The sequence below is a fragment of the Thunnus thynnus genome, chromosome 4 (genome assembly GCF_963924715.1).
Source record: "Thunnus thynnus chromosome 4, fThuThy2.1, whole genome shotgun sequence".
In the NCBI taxonomy this organism is placed as follows: domain Eukaryota; kingdom Metazoa; phylum Chordata; class Actinopteri; order Scombriformes; family Scombridae; genus Thunnus; species Thunnus thynnus.
In genome coordinates, this window is record NC_089520.1 from 5,493,923 (window position 1) to 5,512,899 (window position 18,977).

At 38.9% G+C, this 18,977-nt stretch overlaps 1 protein-coding gene across 1 annotated transcript in view; it reads left to right on the forward strand.

The window, feature by feature from the left end:
- LOC137180786 (receptor-type tyrosine-protein phosphatase T-like) overlaps nt 1-11,784 on the forward strand; it is a 129,127-nt gene extending 117,343 nt beyond the window's left edge. Inside the window, exons 12-13 of the mRNA XM_067586034.1 lie at nt 11,366-11,501; nt 11,745-11,784. Of these exons, the coding sequence (XP_067442135.1) occupies nt 11,366-11,501; nt 11,745-11,784 (176 nt within the window). The remainder of the gene's footprint in view (nt 1-11,365; nt 11,502-11,744) is intronic.
- The last annotated feature ends 7,193 nt before the right edge of the window (nt 11,785-18,977 follow it).

The window sequence follows — 18,977 nt, forward strand, 5'->3', positions numbered from 1 at the left end:
CTATTATTCCGTCATCAGAAGTGCTGCCTGCTTGCTGCTTAGTGAGTCAGTTTGCTCTCCGAATTTACAACAGATTGAGTCAGACTGTTAAAAGAAAAAAAAAGAGGGGGTTGAGGGGTGGGTGGTGGGGGGGCTGTAGGTGAATATCTGGCGATTATTTGACATTTTAAGGGCGCAGTACCAGTCAACAATGCATGAAATGCTGTTCTAGCTGTACAGGGAGCATGCAGGGTTCAAGCTGCTGACAGAACTAGAGAAGAAGAGAAACTGGGAGACGGAGAGAGTAAGAGAGACTGAATCCCAGAGAGGAAAAGAAATACAACCCAAGAGAGAAGGAGAGGATCAAAAACCAAGAGAGACAGACTGACAGAAACTGACTTGAAGAAAGTCAGAGAAATCCAGCTGTGGAGACAGACTCAGGCTCAAGGATTTTTCTCTTTTGTTTTTTTTTTCCCCCCTCCTACACCAGCATCGTGCATGCAGACAGGTGTACCTGCTTCGCTCTACGTCAGACAGACATCGCGGAGAACTGTTGTCTTATTTCCAGCTCCGCCATGAATTTTCCATCTGCTCCACAGCACAGCGACAAAATGTTCGATTGTCTCTTGCATAAATCTGAGGAGCCAGGTCGTAAAGTAGTCGCTGGCATTTGGGGATGGAGAGGAAGACAGAAGGGTGGATGGAGTGAGGGAAGTAAATACATAAAATAGTAGAAAAGGAGGGAGTGGAAAAGAAACAATAAAGAGAGATGGAGAAAGCAGGAGAAATGAAAAAAAAGTCAGTCGATAGATGGTAGATAAGTAGATAGATATATTGATTTTGTTTTAACAGAGACTCAGAACAAACTGCACTCTGAACAGACAGTATGAACTGTTGAACCCACTGCTGAATTCAGTTGGGTGTTTGATCTTCTGTGCTGTTACAAATCGAGGCAGGCATCTAGTGATGATGGCGAAGGCTCAAACCAGAGTCAGATTGTGCAGTGGCTAGCCCTGTGGTTTAAAAAGAAAAGCAAAAAAAAAACCCCAACAACATGACCTTTATTTGATCTCAACAGCAGGAGTAGTTATTGAACTTTTAAATATAGTTAACAGACTGTATCTATAGGTTAGAATATATGATTGTAGGGATGAGAGCTTTGCTGGGGAACAACAATGGCATTTAAGGCTCTGAGGGAAGGAAAAACAAGCCTTAATCATTGTCTTTCAACAAAAAGAAAACAGAAAACCCTTGTTGTACATGTGGTTGTCATTTTATTTGACAAAAAAACCCAGCAATGTGCATTGTGGCCAAACCTGGATCTCTGGAACTCTAAAGTGCAATCATTTTTAATGATCTGCTTCATGTACAACTCCAAATACATGTCAATGATTTGTCTGTTACTTGGACTTATTGGGCTCCATTGTAAAGTTTCCCTCATGTCATGAACCAGATAAAAGATAAGACAGCTCGAGTGGTTGCTTACGTGAGTTTATTCCGGGTCACTGTGTCTTAAGATGATGGAAAGTATAAGAAGGGTGGAGACTTGACGATAATATTGCAATTTCTTCTCACAACAGAAGGCAACAGGATTCACAAATAGCTTAATATCTTAATGAATTGACTTAATATTTAAAACCATCAAATTTTGTCATAAAGTTCTTTGTTTGAAGTCAAAATACAGATTGCGGTCGAATGGAAGCTGCAGAGTGAGCAGTTTGTAGCTTTCAACTTTGGCACAAAAAGCTCAAATTATAAAGCTTGGAGCAGCTGTTTCGCTCATGCATTTATCATTATATACAGCTGTGCATTAGATTTGAGCACTCTTCGTAAGGAATTTTACATCTTTAATTCTATTTTGCATAGTCATGTGTGCTGTTGAAGATATTCTGCACGCTTGGCATTTATGCAGAAAGTGATGAGTTACTTGGAGTTAATTAAGTTTTTAAAATAAATCCACTGTTCTGACATTAGTGTCATAATTGAATTTCATCCTGTGTTTATTACAAGTCAGTCAAAATGAGTTAGAGTGTGATTTTTCACCTTTTCGGTTCCAGGTTTGTTTTTTTTTGTTTTTTTTTTACAATCTCAAGGTTTTACTTCTCTGCCAGCCTCCCTGCCTTTTGTGGCTGTCAGCTTACAGCAGCTGTGTCCTAACATGCAATTCACTTTGGCCTTTGGCTGTGTTACCTTGTCACAAACAAATTCCCTTCAAGGGGGAATCAAAGTTCTTTTTTGGAAAACAATTTTTTTTTGCCTATACTGGTAATTGATCTGGTCATCGTACAACATGTTACATATCATTCTGGGATTGTTTTCAGCAAATGGGTATAGGAAGGATATAGAAGCTGTAATGTAGCTGTCAACAGATGTGGGTTGGAAAGAGAATGGATGATACATACAGTACAATACTCTTATATACACACATAGCCATCCAATAAACATAAGCACACAAAGACATATACTCAATACATACTATGGACTTTTTTGCATAGCAGCTGTACAATCACTGTTTCCTATAAAAATAATGATCCCAGGAAAATAAATTGACTGTGTTTACAGAGTTTCATTAATGTATCAAATTCACCATTAATAGTTAAATATAAAAGAGGCAAGAAAGGAGATTTACAATCATCAGTTGTCAAGTGGGGGGATAATATGTATTGTCACAACCCTCCCCCACCCCACCCTCACCCCAAAAAGCTCCACAGAGACCAGATCACAGAGCATTTAAGTCGTTTTAGTCTCTAAAAGCTCTGAGGTACTTAGTAAACCGTGTCCTGCTGACCTTAACATTAATGTCAGCATTAATGGAAACTGGTGTGTGTGCATGTGTGTGTGTGTGTGAGAGAGAGAAAGGGACTTAGAGGCAACCATTAGCATTGTCCTTTATTGTTTAAGTTATGGAGTGTAAGGATATGTTAATCTCAGAGCCATTTGACCACACACACACATTCAAACACACAAGTGATGCAAAAGCACCCGAGTACACACACATGTAAACACAGGTGCATTGTGACAATACACACACATGCTGTATACATGCACAAAAATATTCAGAAACAAAATCAAAGGCACATTTAAGACACACACATACACACACACACAGAGCGCTGCTGCGGCATAGTTCAGATTAGTAATCCTGTTAAACGCACTCAGCCATGCTAACGCTAATCCACAGAGGATGCACCCCGCAGCTGCTGACAAACAATACCTAAAATCTAAACCTTCACATTAACCCTGATCTAAGACGCACACACACGCATGCATGCACGCGCCCGCAAGCACACACTTACATAACCTGCACAACACACATGCAATTTGTATCACTTTAATATAAACAATATACAGTACATTTCTTTGCACAAACACACACAAACACACACACACAAGTATTATATGACATGACAATCATATAATTAATTAACTATACTTTATTATGATACTTTCCATTTAAGTGGATTAGACAAAATATATATGATAATAGCTGGAAAAATCATAGTTATCGCACATGCATGCCCACACAGAGACACACACATACACATAAGCTGCACCCACGCTCAAACAGCAACCTGTACCTGTGACATGTAGACAGACACACACACACACACACACACACACACACACATGCAAACACACACAGAAAAGAAGCATTTAATATGCCATTCAGTTGTGCTGCAGTGCGTTGGTAGCTAGGAGAATCAATCTTCTCTCCATTTGGATGAGATTATGTTTTTAATATCTCTGGTTTTACCCATAATTCCTCCCTGATAATTTTATCATGCTCTCCAAGTAGGAGAACTAAAAAGGAAAAAAAAAAAAAAAAACGCAGAGAAATGTATAAGTGAAAAGGATATTACACAAGTGCACACATACACACTCACACACAGCTCGTGTGCGTTCAGGAACACAATAAATTCAGGGGGATTAATGCCTTTTGGAAGCAATCAATATCATCACCAGCCCACTGTTGTCACAGTCATAATGGCAAACACTGAGGAAGTCCCTTTAATGCATTTATCCCTCTACTTTCTGCATTTCATTAACACTAAAGGCAGCTTTTCCTTGGATGTGATACAGTAGAACCAAATTAGCATATTTCAACACAATATTCTATTTTCTCTCAGCCGATTCTTTGTAATAAGGATGTCATCATAAACCTACAAAGATAACTTATTAAAGGATAACTGTCTGTGTTTTTTTTCCTGGGTTGTTCAAATGGAAACGCCCACTCAGCTGTTAGCAAACAGCAGTGACATGAGTTAAAGTGCTGATAATGTCATTAATTCTGGGGTTTATATGAATATGACTTATAAAGTAGATTTAGTAGAGGTCGTTTTACTTGGTGGTCCAGTAGGATCTTCTAGGTAGCAGCTGACTAGCCTGCAAGTATATATATATATATATATATATATATATATATATATATATATATATATATAAGCAAGCTTGCATTAATTTACAGTTACAAACATAAATGTACAAGTTTACAAAACTAAAGTTACAGATGAAAACTCTGTTTTCAAGTACACCTATTTGAATAATATAACATTCCATACTGGGAGCTCCCGTGAGTCACACTGGATTCTGCTCTGATCTGGATCCGTGAACTTGGAGAGCTCAGAGTTTATTTTTTAAACTTTGAGCAGCAGCAACGTACATATGGATTCATATACATATGGATCACTACTGGGAAGCTACAGACTGATAGAAAAACCTCAAAAAATAGAAAAAAAATAGACCCACCCTTTAAAGTAATGTTCAACATTTTCAACACAAACCAATAGAAGAGTTGCACCTTCCTGGTGGTTAATTTTTTAAGAGTATAATTAAATAAACCAGTACCTAAATTCCACCATGGCAACTATTGATGGAAGACATTTGAACAGTACATCGAAGTCCCCCCCATAACTCATGCCTTAGTGGCGTTGGACATAAAGGAATACATGAATAAAGTGCTCAAACACAGTGCATATCTATACAGTGCTGTATATTATCTTTATGATGTAGACTGTAGAACTTAATTTTATGCTATTCTAAGTTGGTATCCTAGCAATTGACAATTTCCGTAGTAAGAGTAATTGACCAATTACTGTTTTCTTACTATTGATATGTATGCATTATATAGCGCTGTGGTATCACTTGCCTCCATCTTTACCAGTTAGAGAGCTAGTATCTGTGTGTTTATATTCCCTTCGGCCACCAGTAACTGTGTTGTTGTCCATGACTCCACTATTCCCCTGGTGGGACAGCCTATCTTTGTGAAGGCCAAGTGGTTGTGAATTCTGGCATCTACAGATACAGTCAGAGCAGTTATACCTCTCAGATCGATATTTCATGCTCTTCTCCCGGGAGGATCTTACAGGAAAAATAAAGAATTTAAGACCTTCTTCTGGTCATTACAATTCAGACCCACCTCACTCCTGTCCATGGCCATGGTATAAAGCTTCTCTAGACCACATGTACAGATGGGAAATGCTGTGTTCAGTGATAATGTTGTAGATATAAGTTAACTATAGGGACTGGAGAAAGCACACTCCAGTTGATTTTGTCAAAAACAGATTCATCTTTTATTCCGTTTGTATATGTTTTTCAATGAAGATACTTTCACATTTTGAAAATACATTTTCTCTGCCCTTAATTTGCCTAGTGACATATTTGCTTGCCTTTGGCAACGTTGCCCACTATACTGTAAAGCAATCACGGCAAGTGTCAACAAAGAAATTTGAATCTTGTGAAGCATAAAGAGTAATGATCCTTTTGATCACTGGAGAAATGAAAAACGTCCATAACTACATACATTTCTATGATCAAGTTCAAACCTTTTAGGGTGACAGTTTAATGTTTTCAGTCTTATCAACATTTTGTGACAGCCATGGTCAGTCATTGACACTTAGAAAGCACTATTTTTGTTCCATGTATATTTAATAAGGCAGTCAAATTATCTGTATTAAAACTTGTTGACTCCTCAACCACCTCATGGTCTTACTCCATCTGCAGTAAAATATCCTGTTAGACAGCAGGTAAGTAGATATATATTTTGAGATTGGCTGTTAAAATTAAAATGACACATTAATATGACTGTCATTTTGCTCTCCATTAACTCAAACAACCCTGAGTGGTTTTGTATTGGACACTGAACTTTGTTGCTGTCAGGTTCAGGGGACCACGGTTAGAGCATCATCCTGCTAGACAATTTAATTTGAGGGAGGATAGACTGTTCCTGTGAGAAAAGTCACCTTTACAACAATAATGCTTAGGTACTATACTGTTCCAACTGTCTTTTTTTTTAGGGAGTTGATTGTGCCAAGAAAATAATACCTGCACCACCTGCCAGTACTGGTGGCAAGACAACAAGATGGATCCATACATTGTACATACTTAGGGGCCACCTGTTAGCTGACAATGACAATAAAATAATAAATGAGGCCATGGTGTCCTCCATATTGTGTTTGCACTAGTTGTCAATCAATCCTCTTTTGTGGTGCAGATTTGCTCACTCTCAACTTCTAACCCCGTTGTAATAGACACAGTCGCATTAGATCACTTCTCCTCTGCCCCAGTCAGAACCCTGTCAGAGTTTGCCTGATTGGCTGAGCGGCCCCGAGCTGGCCAATCCCAATGTTAAATGGAGCTGAACCCGTCACCAGATGGGGTCCTTTACTGTTACATCATGAACTGTTGAACCCAATCAGCACGTGGGAGGATGAAGTGTGAACAAATGGGGTCACGCTGAAATGTGTCAGGTGATACATATTGTGGATTACTCAGGGGGAAAATTGAGGTTTAATACACCTGTGGGGTGATTACCAGGGCATGGACTACAGGGAAATGTGTGAACTTGTCTCTTGCATGATCGCTGGAGGCTTTCATGTATCTATAATGTGTTTGACAGACACAGACAATCTGAAATTCTATAAACTCTGAAGATTACAAAGCCACCGGCTCCCATGGAGTGTCCTTTCTACTGTAGGTTATTTTCTGATAGCATTAACGGAGCAAAAAACAGCAGGCTCATACATAACATGCCTTATTGTCTAAAAATGAGTAGATTAAGTAGTTATTTACCAGCCAGATTGGCCATTGCTTGCATTAGAAGGGTAAACTTTGTGGCTGAAATATGCCAGTTCAGTTGTATCTGGTCTGTAATCTGATCAAGGATAGGGTCCTGTGGCTCTTGTGGTGAATGCCAAAGTGTTGGATAAAGGATATTTTACAGTTTGTGTGTTAACTGTACCTTCAAAATGTGTGGAAGCAACACATGCTGAAATGTACCATAATGTATTACTGGTTACAGCACTGGCAACAATAAGAAAATGTGTACTGAAACAGAATTACTGCACAGTCTGAGAGCAAGTACAATACAGTAAAAGGCATCTGTAGAGGGTGCCTTTCTGAGACAGACTGAGAACCACACTGGCTTTCTACAGCATTTAGTTTGGTGTGCACAGCTGTGACAATAACCCCAGCTCCAAGCACACCACAAATTTTGTCCAACCACGTTCCTCAAATCCTTTCTTATGCCACAATCTGTGTACTACTCTGTGTTTGAGAGGCAGTCATTCCCATTCTGTAGTTTCCCCTGAACAGTTAACTAAGATTCACATCACACACATATTTTATCTTCTATAGTAGACATAAAAACATACATAAAACAAATTTCAGATCTACTAAATGTCCTGTTTTGCACTGAAAATATGCGTATGAGTTAAGAATACGTCACTTTGAATAGATACCGTACTTAATACTTAAAGAGGATCTATTATGCTCCTCTTTATTTTCAGTCATATATATATATATATAATGTTACAGTGTCAGATGTTCATATTAAACCCATATTAAAAGTTTCAAATTAAAAAAAAACATACATTCTGCATACCAATTTTTTTTTTTTAACTTTCAGCCCGAGCCGAGTTCACTGCTCCACTTCGCTAACATTGCTTTGGGGGGTAGTCACACCGAGCCATGAATTGAGTCCAGCTGGCATGCTGTGAATGTTTTTCCATTACACAGCATGGGAAAGTAAAATAAGTAGTTTATGTGTTGGAGGTGTGCTGGTCGTCTACAGCTCTTCGTCAAACATCATCATCACTGTTGCTGTTTTCTAACTGATCCGCTGAACAAAGAGCTCCAAATATCTCCATATGTTGATGTGTCGACCGGTTTGTGTTGACGAAGCTCTAATTCGGCGAGGCACACGTTTCATTTCCTTTATATTCTTCACAATTAGAGTCTCCCGTTATTTAGTCTTTTAAAAGCTTTTAAAATGAACCGACAAAAGCGGGAAATATTGGGTTTACATCAGCGGTAACTTCACACAACTCTGATATGTGCCGACCCTTGCTAGGCTTCCTGAAGCTGGCCAATCAGAACAGATTGGGCTCATTGGGAGGGGGGTCTTAAAGAGACAGGGGCTAAGTTGCATAAAGGCCAGTATACAATAAATAAGGAGTTTTTTGAACTGTGATCTTGCAAAGCTACTCTAGTGGAGTCCCAAAATAAAAGTTTAGAGCTGGAAATGAGCATAACTCCACCATTAGACACCTATGTGGTTACTCATTTCCACTGAAAACATACAGGGAGGGAAAGGCTGCATTTTCTTCTGAAGTAAAGTGTAGGATTAGGAGTGTCAGATGTATTCCCTTAATTTTCATTTTCTTCAAAAGGTGATGCAGCTTCAAGACAGGGATGCTGTCCGTGATCGGGTTACAAAGATAGTGAATGTGTTGTCATTGAGGGCATTCAGAGTTTTTAAAAGAACATCTCATCACTGCAGCCATTGAGGATTGTGGCAGCTATTACCAAGCATGCCAAGGTTAGGTGCTTAAGCTGTTAGCTCAGTGGATTCCACTGCCAACCTTGTGTTGTTATTGCAGAGGGGGCGAAGATGAGAGAGACGGGATTAAACTGAACTCCCACACAGCAGTATAACTCTATTAATCGGCTGTCTTTGTGTATCAAGGTTATAATAAGAGCTTGCTTGGTGCATGTCTGTGAGAGTACAGGTGCATTCATGTGCAGGATCCCAGGGTCCTCTGCTTGAGGGTTTCTCATCTTTCTCTTTCCAGTCTTTTCTTTTTCTTCACTGTCATGTCAGTTTTTATGTCATTCAACTTTGACCACTCAGTGGTCAAAATCTTTCTTTCTTTCTTTCTTTTTATGCCCATCCTTCCTTTCCTCCTAGACATTTCTGACTTTTCTCTCCTCTTTCTATTTCTTTTTTCCTTTGCTCACCGTCTCCCACATGTTCAGAGCCTCTCTCTTTCTTTCTGTCTTTTTTATTTTTTCATTTTCATTTTATCTTTGTTTATCTCTGCCTTCACCATCCTCTCTATTTCTTTATGTTTATATCCCTGGGTTTTGAGACCATGACTGCTTATATTCATCCTCTGACAGAGGGCAGCAGCTTTATTAATGGTTTAGTTAGTCTGCTTTCCTTCTCCGTCCAATAGCGCAGCATCTCTTTGAGAGTTTTGAGAGGGTTTGCATAGAGGTCACAGTTTTTCAGCCTGCTTGCTGAACTACTGCTACTCATCTCTGAAGAGAACACTCTTACTAAAGCTAAACTATGGTCACCTGACAGTTGTTTTGAGTTTCATTGCTGGAAAATTTCAGGGTTCGAATTGTCCTTCCATGACTTATTAGACCTAACATCTGCACAAAAACGTTTGGCATTTTGCTGGAGTTACAGTTGTACATCTAAAATGTATTGATGTAAATACGTTCCTATAGTTACAGGAGGGTTTTGGTTGATAGTTATCTAAGATATGTCCATCCAGAACCTCTACATTCACACCATTACTTTGGTACTAGATAGAAGAAAAATGTTTAAAAAGCTTTAAAATACAAAATATGTTTTATAAAGTATTAACTTGAACTCACCAAAGAAAAATAAACCATCATCAGACCTCTTGTTGAACTGAGGAAGTCTGAGCAGCAAGCAGGCAGCACAGTACATCCCTTATCTGCATTCAGAGGTGAAACTCTGTCTGTCTTTACCTTGCCTTCCCTTTCATTCACTGGCTGTATACCTTCTCTCATTCAGTCTATTCACTGTCACTGTCCAGCCTTTACATCAAACCACAGAGTTATAGCAGTGCTCTTACCTACATGAAATTGCATTGTCCTCCCGTAGAAACTACACGTCGACCTTGCGTTCACCTTCCCCATTTTTTTTTTGTTTTCTGTCCTGTGTGTTTGTTCATTGGTTTTCCAGCTTGTTTAATCCTTGTATAAAAGAGCGATGCATGTGGGGCATTTTCTATATGCATGTGTGGAGTTTAAACCTTGATGTCTTTGTATGACTTGTACGTTTGTTTGTCCTTGGGCAGTTTGCAATGTTTGTAACTTGGAGCGAGGAGTCGTGAAAAAAACCTTGTGGCTTTGAAATTGTTGGCAGTCTTCTTCCTTTTTCCTTGCACTTGTTATCTATTTATTTATCTTTAGGACAGACTGTTTGATTTGAATGAGAATACATTTCTCATATTTGCAATGTTTATTGCGGAGCGCACAGATCTTGTTTACAGCAGTTTTTATGAAATGGCCAACTTTTTTCTTAGCTGCAAGTTTTTCTTGTTTTTTTATTTTTATATTATTTGTCATGTTCATAGTCCCCACATGGCTGTATTTCTCTGTAAATGTTTAACCTACCATGTGCTTCATGATGTGATTGTCTGTGATGTTCAGTGATGTAGAGCCTTTTGGCAGTGACACTTTTAATCATTTTTAAATTAAATATACATGTTTGGCAAAAGAAAGACACCTTCACTTTTAAAATGACAGCGAAAAAATGGAAATCTTCTGTTTTCGAAAACACTTTTCATTCTCATTGCTTTTTGGAGAAACTGAATTTTAGATTATTTCCAACATCAAAATTTCATATCTTAACATATGTCTTTATCTCTGCCCCCGGAAAACTACCTAGCTTTTGGTGTTCTTTTGCATGCTGCCAATGTTTTCATACCCCTGCATGATGTTTCTGTGTTGTGTTTGGCCCTTTGCATATGGATGCAGTGTTTTGAGTATCTTCACCTTGGGATCCAGTGTGTCTTTGTTTGTGGCTAACATATATATGTTTTTTGTGTGTAAGAAAGTGTGTCTTTATCAAGGATGGCAACCCTGGGTAAACCATCCCCTCTGTGCCTATGTGTATGAGTGTGTGGATATACTGTATATGTGTGTAGTGTATGTGCGTATGCATGCATGAGTGCCTGATTTTGTGTGTTCATCCTTGTGTGTGTTTGGATGTGTGTGCATGCATGTGTGTGTTTTCCTCTCTATGTGACTGTATGTGTCTGGTTATTTGTGTGCAATTACCTATCGATGACTATGTGCATACCTGTGTGTTTGTGTGTGCGCATGTGTGTGTGTGTGCATGTGTGTGTAGGTGCGTCCACCCAGGACTCGGATGCCATGGAGCCAGAGAAGCAGGTGGACAGCACGGTGAAAATGGCCGGAGTGATCGCAGGGATTCTCATGTTCATCATTATCCTCCTCGGTGTCGTCCTCACCTTCAAACGCAGGTAAGTAATAAATACAACATCAGGACAGAGTAGCAGATTAAAGGTGCTATATGTAGAATTTAAAATTAATAAATCATCAACAAATCCATTTTGTTTCTTCACTGTAATTCCCTTAGAGATGTCCTGTGGAGTTTTTCAGCTTTGAAGCTGTGCTTAGCAGAGTCAAGCTTTATATTTTAAGTTCAAGCCACTAAGATAAGTTTAAGTTGGGTCCCCGTTTTGTTTGTATCATGCGCACACTAGAGGGCGTACATGCACGCCAATGAGCCCGCAGGCAGTGTGATTCACATCCTGCCATTTGTTTCATGCGATTCTGCTGATTTACTATAATGCACAACAAAGGTGGGGAAGAAAAAGACTACTGGCTATTAAACATGGATGTAAACATTGCATGATTGGAAATATAAAAAGACAAAATCAAACAAACAAACAAACAAAGAGAAGAAAACTCCACAGGGTGCCTTTAACCCCTATAAAAGACAATTGCTAGCCTCTGTCGGACTGTGCTGCATTTTGAGCCACTTTGCTTCGTGGCCACATTTGCTGTTTGGTTACTTTGTGGCACAACACAGGAAAAGGGCTGTTCCTCCACAGGAAACTCAATTTGAGCTTTTAGAGTTTCTTGTGATGAGGGATGGTGGAAGGAGCCAACAGCTAATTGAAGTACCCAGTACCCCTGGCGTAAGATAGAGGCTAGCAATCATCTTTATGACCACTGACATGACAATTACTTTGACAGCTTTACACATTGGTGAATAAAGTACTACATGTAGCACCTTTAAAACATATGACTGAATAGATTGATAGACAGACAGATTGATGGATAGACCTCATAATGTCCATTTAAAGTGTCCTCATAGTTGATTTGCAGGTAGAAATGAATTTGTATGGACAGACAGACATAGAGATAGGGAACGTCAGACGCTCACATTTATGTGCAGTGGATAAATCTCTGAAAGGAAGGTTATTTCAGTGAAAAGTTTAAAAAGGAAGATCGAATCAAAATGTAGAATGTTTTCCATTTAGTTTCATTGTCAGTCAATAAAAATCCTTCTTACAGATTAGCAAACAGTGCAGGTTACACATTGGTTATTATGACAGTGAAGGCCACATACTTTTCTTCATTTCTTAAAGCAATATGAAAGGTCAGAATTTCGTATTAAATCTAGTGATTTGCTTAATCCTCTCTAGCCCTTGCAGACAAAATAAATACTGTTAGAGGTTCCCAAACTTTTGATATCAAAAACCCAGAGGAATTGTGTTTTTTCTTCTTCTTTTTTAAAAAAAAAAAAAAAAGTTAGCAGACACACACAGCTTTCTGTGTCTTTGTTTACATGCACACTGGCTTGCCACCATCACCTGCCTTGCTTTCATTTGCTTCCTCTATTTCTCTATATATCGCTCCCATCCTTCCATCCCTCTCCTCCCCACTTGCATACTGCTTATACATTTTGTTTTGCTAGGACTTGCATTGATTTTTTATGTCATTTTTTTTTTTTTTTAAGTTTTTGTTAGCTTCTCACTTCACACTCAAAATATATAAAAAATTTGCTTACCATAAAAAAATAGCTTCAAATCTGTAGTTCATGTTGCTTCAGCACATACTGACAAACGGAATTAGAGAAATAATTACAATAAAAGTAGTGTGACTAGTGCAACAACCACACTGTGGCAATAAACACAATAAACAAGACTAGAGCCACAGGGAGGTGAAATGGAAAGCGTGAGGATTTATTGGTCTGATTGCCCGAGGCGTTACATTCTACATCCTGAGACGTCTTTTTAAGCAAACATCAAAAAATAAATAATGTTCTAGATTCAAAATCTGCGGGTTTGTTTTCAGAAGGATTACACAAATGTTGACAGTGGTTCAATCCTCTGAAAAATCAGTATCGTCGTTATTCTAAAATGAAATGCTGACGATTTCTGCTTGTTAGTGTTTGAAATAGATTTATTGTGAGGGCACAGTTTGAAATGCACTGTGTTCTTTGCCTGAACATGTTTTAAAGTGTCTCTCTGGTTATAGCCTGGCTCATACGTTGATAATATCCAATAACCACCTAGTTATTGTTTGCAGTAAAGTCCTTCAGAGATGGTTTCCCCTCCTGTATGTGGATGTTCCCATGGTCAGCACACGGCACACGGGGCCAATTAATAGTGTTTATACTCCAAATTTTCATACTACAAATATTTAATATCTGTAAAATTTAGTCTAGAGAAGCTATTATTATGTGATGACTGCATCTCATTGTCAAGGCTGTGGTATGAACCAATGGGGCCAGGAAAAACACAGTAAGCCAAGAAAAAAAAATCAGTTCTCACAAGATATATCCATGCCTACATGTTACAAGGAAACAGGAACCTTTTATTCAATCAAGGAGAAAAGACAAAACACTGTGTGCACTGAGGCAGCATGTTTGCAGCTGCAGAGAAGGAAGAGATGAATTTTCTAACATAAATCTATTCTACATGCTTTGTAATGGCACATAAGGAAACAAAAACATGGATGCACAGATGCACACACAGTGATTTGGTAGTCATACAACATACACCCACATAGAGGCCATGCATATGACACCACCGCTACAGTATATGTTGGTACAAAACCACATACTGGCTTGACAGTTAAATGTCAAAGTGTGTTTTTTGGGGTTTGAAACACTTGGGCCTAGTCGTACACAACGAGGGAAAACATAAAACTCCACGCACAGACAGGAATACGGTGACGAAATCTGGCAGATACCTTATTGCTAGTCTGAATACAACATTGGATCCATTTTCAAGTGAGAAAAAGAGGTCGGGGAGTCAGAGAGGGCACGAGGTCAGTTGGCAATGCTAATCAGAGGCTAACCTAGGCTAGCAGTGAATATCCCAAACACCAGGATGATAAAAAAATCTATCAGAGCCAGAGGAGGAAAAAATACCAGGAGTAACATGAAAAGTAAAGGTATAGGCTTCAGAAGAGGGTGCAGGTAGGGAATACAGGGGAGAGGCAAAAGGAAAAGAGGGGAGGAGGGAGGAAAATTATATGAAAAATGAAAACAAGGCGGCACTGGTTAACCTTAGGGTCAAACGGATATGCTAATTAGATGCTAACCAGGCTAACAGGTCGTAATATACATAAAAAAGGCCAATTGGAGGGCAAACGCCACTGCAGTGGATGTAGGAGAGAGAGAGAGAGGAGAAGAGCATCAACACAGGAGAGGAAACAGAAAAAGAAAAGAGCAGTTGAGATGCTGCTCAGATGTTCTCTTGAACGAAGGCCGTTGGTCACAGTTAGCAGGTCGCATACGGGTCAAATCCAGTCATGAGCACGTATGATAATATGACATAGAGGACAGAAAGCCAAGCAGATGCAGATGTGATCACGGGATGAGGAAGACAATTGAAGGAGGAAATTAAAGGAGAAAGAAAAAGTAGTAGGAATACCAGAAAAGAATTAAATGATACTAAGAGATAGTGAAGAGTCGTTGAGACAAAACAAAGAAAAATAATCGATAAAAAGTAAGCAGACAAATAGATCCGGACAGAGACAGGTTTACCATATCATAGACCTTTTTATGGGCTGATCTATATTTCATTCCACACACTTTATCTAGCTGTCTGGGTGGCAGAAAAAAAAAGTGTTTGTTAAATCGAAAGTATTTTACATGCCTTTCAGAGCCCATAAATTATTCCATGACAAAACTTTGTCAGGAAGTGAGCACGCACGCACAACTGTCCAATTAATCTTTCAGCGCAGCGTTACACATGTTCCACACGGACTTTATTTTCCACGGAAAGCCAGGAGATGTTGCTGATAATGTAGTGTAAAAGTGAATAACGCCGGACATAGCTGAGGTCTTAATGGGGATTCGATGTTTCTACAGCCAGGTGGCCCCGAGGGCTCAAACAGCACCAGAAGACACACTTTTTATCAAAAGGTTGAGAGGAGAATGAATGAATAATTAATGTTTTTGAAACTCCCTAAATAATGGCTGATTTGTGTGTGTGTGTGTGTGTGTGTGTGTGTGTGTGTGTGTGTGTGTGTTGTCTGTGTGTGATGCCAGAGTAGCAGACCATGACTAAGTATTTGAGAAAAGGTGACGTCTCTGGAACTGCAAATTGATAGAAATAACTGTTATTTAAACTTTTGTCAACCTTGATTCCTTTCATCTAAGCTTTTAAAATTCTGACCCTGCAGCCGTCTCTTGAGATTTTATTTTATCTGTAGCTTTCATATTGTCTGCATGTCCAGGTCAACCTTACAAAAAGCCACTTAGTCAGTCTTGATGGGCCTACCTGGTTCAATGGTTTAAATAAAAACCGAATGAAACAAACAGCTCAGATAAAAAGCACACACACAAATGAAGATAGATAGGCAAACAAGGATATTAATAATGCTAAATGAGGCACAAATTTAATGCTTAATGCCTCTACTGCTGGGCATGACTTTGACATTATTCTTGCCTTTAAAGATGCATTTGTGCAGAAATGTCTGAATTATTAATTATTAATACCACACCCCCCCCCCCAAAGGACTCTTTTGTATTAAAGGCCCCAAGTGAGGCTTTGGCAGCCAGTCCACACTGCAGCTACTCACATATTTATTTACAGTATGCATGTTTTTTGGCTTGAAATTATATCATTAATCTAAAAGAATTGATGCATAACAGTTAAATGATGGAGCTGTCTATCATTTTAATTCAGGAAGTTTTTCTCGCTGTCCATCAGTTAAACTCAGCTGTTCAAAGGTTCTTGGAAAGAAATGATTAAAGGCTGCATCAAGTAAAGAGCATCAAGTCAACACTGTGAAAATGACTCCATACTTCACCGGTCCATAATAGATAGCAGCGAGGTGAACTAATTAGTCTGTTGTAAGGCAGAAATGTGACGTGTAGATGGAGAGTGAGGTGTTATCTGAGTAGCAACAGGCATGCCGCAGACAAAGATACACACACACACACACAAACAGTTAAATGTGAGCAAAGTCAATCACTGTCAAATACGTGAATGGAGATACACACATATTTGTGTAAATTTGCATGTAAACACACATGGATGAACCCAAAATGTGCACACACACACACACACTCAGGCACACTTACCTAACTGACTAGTTTACTGAGTGGAACAGTTAGTGTGTACATGTGTGTGTTTAAATAGCTTTGATTGTATGAATGTGCCGTGTGTTCGTGTGCCTGGATATAAAATAATAGTTCCATCAAAGTCATATCACCATCTGAATGTATGCTGATGTGCGTATGCTGATGGCCTGACACTCCTTCTTGCATATTTGAAGCCAATATTGACAGGGTTAGAGCCATGGATTGACACACACACATAGATTGAGAGAGAGCGAGAGCTCCAGATGGGTCTGTGGACAGAGATGGTTGCTGCTCTCGGCCAAACACACACAGAAATATGTCTCTCATATCTTGGCCTCTTCGGTGTCCATGATAGCAACACCCCCTTCCTAATGATTCTCACTGTTTTACAACATTTCTGAAAGATCATACAGGACTACACCTTTACATTTTGCCTCGGCATTATCAGAGCTTAAATATTTCCCTACAGAACATCTGAGTCCTTCTCTGCTGAGGAGAGAAGAACAGCGTAGCTCAAGATGATATTAGAAGTAACTGTGGGGAGTGTCGCCAGAGAGAATTCCCCTCCTAAAAATAGGAGACCTGTTTTTTCTATGTCGCAACTGTTGATGGCTGTAACGTGAGTGGTTGAGCGTGTGTTGCTAAGTTTTATGAGATCTGGACAGTTTGTTATCACACCATCATACAATATTACACTAGTGACTGGGTTTTGAGGTAACAACATGCATACTGTAACACTGTATGTGTACTAGCTAGCTCCCATTTATGAGCCATTGCATTCAGTAACCTACCTAAAAAAAGTCACTTGTTTACTGTCAGCTTTCTGCAATAACTTCTTGTATCCATGATAATTAAATCCAAAGTCTGATTAAAATTGAAACTGTTGCTAAATTAGAGTTTTTAGAAGTCTAGATAAGTCACTCTGCAGACCTGAACATTTGACTGTAAGAAAAAAAAAGTGCTCTCAATTAGCTTAAATTGCATGCAGTTTTCTTTATTTCAGTTTGTTTTATAACTATGCATACACACACATACATACACCCAATCATGTTTTTGCACGAATACTTGCTGTTTGCCAAATGGTACATCCATACTCAGGCTGATCCATTCCAGCTTATCAGTCACTCTCCTCCTCTTCTAACTCTTCTACATCTTCACAACAGCAAAGGTAACAATAATAATTCAACATCCCTGGTTACATCTGAGAGTTTTTTGTTTCTTTTTCTTCTAATCATCCTTTCACATTTCCCCTTTCTTGAGTCCTTGAAAATGAATACTTTTACTAACATTGTTCAAAAAAAAGAAAGAATGGAAACCAGTCGAATAAGTGTTGAAATACTAAATTGGTGTCTTTAACTGAATAGGCAGAAAAAAGTAAATGTGTCACTTTGCTTAACAGAAAACAGTTAAAAAAAATGGATTAAATTGGAGAGCACTTTGTTAACTTTGGAGAAATGAACGCACTGGTTTTCTCTCTGAGTCTCTTCTTCTACTGGATTTAAGACAGTTTGACACAGTAGATTTTCAGCATCATCAGTGATGACAGGATGCCTTCAAAGACACTTGTATAAAATGGATTTCTTTATTTCTTCGCACAGTAAGGCTTCATGTCCAACCAGAGCTTCTCTTTACATCGCTGTTGATACAACTCCGTCTCCCAGCTCTTGTTTTCTTTGTTCAGTGTTCATGGGTCCAAATTATTCATGCCACTGATGAAACTCTGGGATTTCTACCTGTTACGGTCTCCATGTTTGAAACTTGTCACTGTCATAAACCCTTCTATCTTGATACATCACTTATGGCACTCCTGCTTAAAGCCTACAGAAGTCCCATACATCGGCACGCTGTGGTGATTTATGTAGCGAGAGAAAGTGTTTTTTTTTTCAAGCCATATGGGGAAGGTTTGATCTTTTCATGGCTGCCTAAACAGATAAAAATCAAATTAAATCCCCCCCTTTTTTTAGCCAATTCTAGCTCATTCATGTTCATCGTTCTCCAGACGTAGAAAGGAAATTTGTGTGTACTGCTATGTGTGACGCTTTGAAAACTTAAAGGATTAGCAAGAAGAGGGGATTGTGAAAGTCACAACCATGCGAAAACAGAGAGAGAGAAAAGGAGTACAAATGTTTCAACATTCAGTTCATTGTCAGTATCAGACAGCCATGACACTGGATCTGTGCCAGAAAATAATAAAAAAAAAAAAAAAATGAGGTTCTTTTCTGCCAGCATGAATTCAGCCTGAGAACAAAAATGCTGTAGCAATTTTAGCAGGAATGTTGGAAAACAGAGCTGCAGCCTTTGTGAGTCAGGTCTGCATTTTGATTTGTTCGGTGTCAAAAGACAAAAAAAAAAAAGAACAAAAAAAAAATACGACGGAGCGAAAAAAGTC